We start from the raw sequence: 2,077 nt of genomic DNA, 5'->3' as shown, positions 1-2,077 counted from the left end.
GTTGGGTGACCTTGAAAAGCAACCTTCCACCATCAGACTAGAAGATTTACTAGATACTAGAGAGTTCACTACCCAATGTATCTTTATTGATGATGGGATTTCGGCTCAAGTTCTAGGTCTTCATACCTGCCGTGACTGTTATGAAATTTTACCTTCCATGTTGCCAAAGAATCATCAACCGGGTCCAGAATGCTCTTATGTCTGGAGTGCTGTGGTGGCTCCTTTGGATGTTTTCCATGGATTGAGTCTTCACAGGTCCAGAAGACTAGAATGTAGGTAGTGATATCACACCAATGGATGGTATGGTGAATACTGGTAGGAGATCGGCCTGGACTGCAGTGGTGGCCCACTGGTCTTTGCTCCCACGAGAGGCACCATGAAAAGTCACATATATTAGGATGAGTATATTGTCTCAAGCAGTGGATAGGTAGAGCAAGGAGGAATGGGGTAGGGGAAATTGTTAAAGTATTGCCAAGAGATGGACCCAGATGTGAAGACACATCAAAGGGAGATCTCACCCCTAAAAGTCTACAAGAACAACTAGCAGACCCCAATTTTTATCAGTTGTTCCATAGACAATTGTTCCCCTATAAACTGGTGTCAGGTGTGCGTTCTTTGATGTCGAAGTAGATTTCCTTTACGTGTAAACTGCTTCCCGCACTCGGGGCATGAAAAAGAACATTCATCCGTGTGCTTCTCCTGGTGTCTAAGAAGACTCCTTTTCCGAGTAAAACACTTACCACATTCCGAGCATGAAAAGGGACGCTCACCGGTGTGACTTCTCTGATGAGTAAGCAGGTTGGTCTTCACATTGAAACGTTTATCACAGTATGAACAAGAAAAAGGACTTTCACCCGTGTGAATTCTTTGGTGCGTAAGAAGGTCAGTTCTCCTTGAAAAACGTTTTCCACACTCTGAACACGAATAAGGACGCTCTCCCGTGTGAATTCTCTGATGTATACGAAGTTCTGCTTTCCGAGAGAAACATTTGCCGCACTCCGAACATGAATAAGGCCGTTCTCCTGTGTGAGTTCTCCGATGTATAATAAATTTTGCTTTCTCAGGGAAATATTTTCCACAGTCTGAACATGAATATAAACGTTCACCTGTGTGAATTCTGTAGTGTGTAAAAAGGTTTCTTTTCTCAGTGAAACTTTTCCCGCACTCTGAGCAGGAATAAAGATTCTCAGCTGTCTGTGTTTTTTGGCTTGTAAGCTCACATTTCTCAGACAAAGATTCTGAATTAGAAACATTAGTGTGCGATTTTACATGGCTTAACAGCTCAGATCTCATCTTAAAGATCTTCTTGCACTCCTGACATGAGAATGAACTCGCTCCTGTGTTACCTCCTTCATGGACTATAGGAGACTGATTGGGATCAGATGGATTTGTTGCTCTTTCCAGTCTGTGTAATCTTTGCTGGACATTTGTAGTGCCAGTATGTGATTGGTCAGAAGGTTCCTCAAGATTAGAAGGATTCACTGATGTCCTCCTAGTTTATTAATAATCTGTGGAAATTGTCATTATTCACAATAACCAAGGAGAACAAAAGTTCTCATTTGTGTGCAGAGAAACATAGTTTACAAGAGGTGGAGCAATGTCTTCTTCTTTTACTTATTCCTCATCCTTGAATTTGGTTTTAAGATCAAGAGGTCTATGGTGTTTCTCAATTAAATCTCAGAAAATAATTATATAAACAGACAAGTTTGGTGTGCAAATTATCAGATAATAAATATCAAACAAATGTAAGATATTTTTTTCTTCAATTTTAAATTATTTGAACGTTTTCACAAGAAACTGATAGTGTTACTTTACTGATCTGCTATTTAAAAATCATTTCTACTCCAATGAGGTTAAAGGAAGATCTGTAGACTTTTAGGAACATTAAAGCTTTCTGCAATACTTACCTGTGCCAATGTCTAGAGCAGAATCCTCCACTTTGATTGTCAATATAGATGGCTGGTCATCCCTCTCATATGTCTCCTCCTCTTCCTCTTTAATCACAACTTTCACATTGATCACTTCTTTATCCTAAGGTAACACAATTATAAAAAAAATAATATCCTTTAATTGGCAC

At 39.6% G+C, this 2,077-nt stretch overlaps 2 protein-coding genes across 2 annotated transcripts in view; both read right to left on the bottom strand.

Moving 5' to 3' along the window:
* The window catches only part of LOC140339840 (uncharacterized), a 12,552-nt gene extending 11,068 nt beyond the window's left edge, over positions 1-1,484 (bottom strand). The window contains exons 1-2 of the mRNA XM_072424739.1: positions 603-1,484; positions 153-265 (exon numbers count right to left, since the gene is read on the bottom strand). Coding sequence (XP_072280840.1) covers positions 153-265; positions 603-1,293 — 804 coding nt within the window. The 5' untranslated portion in view covers positions 1,294-1,484. The remainder of the gene's footprint in view (positions 1-152; positions 266-602) is intronic.
* LOC140338909 (uncharacterized) overlaps positions 1-2,077 on the bottom strand; it is a 77,238-nt gene that overhangs the window by 38,940 nt on the left and 36,221 nt on the right. The gene's annotated exons all lie outside the window — the stretch shown is intronic.

This window comes from Pyxicephalus adspersus, chromosome 10, assembly GCF_032062135.1.
Source record: "Pyxicephalus adspersus chromosome 10, UCB_Pads_2.0, whole genome shotgun sequence".
Taxonomy (NCBI): Eukaryota; Metazoa; Chordata; class Amphibia; order Anura; family Pyxicephalidae; genus Pyxicephalus; species Pyxicephalus adspersus.
Note: the sequence above shows the minus strand (reverse complement) of the source record. Positions and strands in the feature narration are given on the sequence as shown.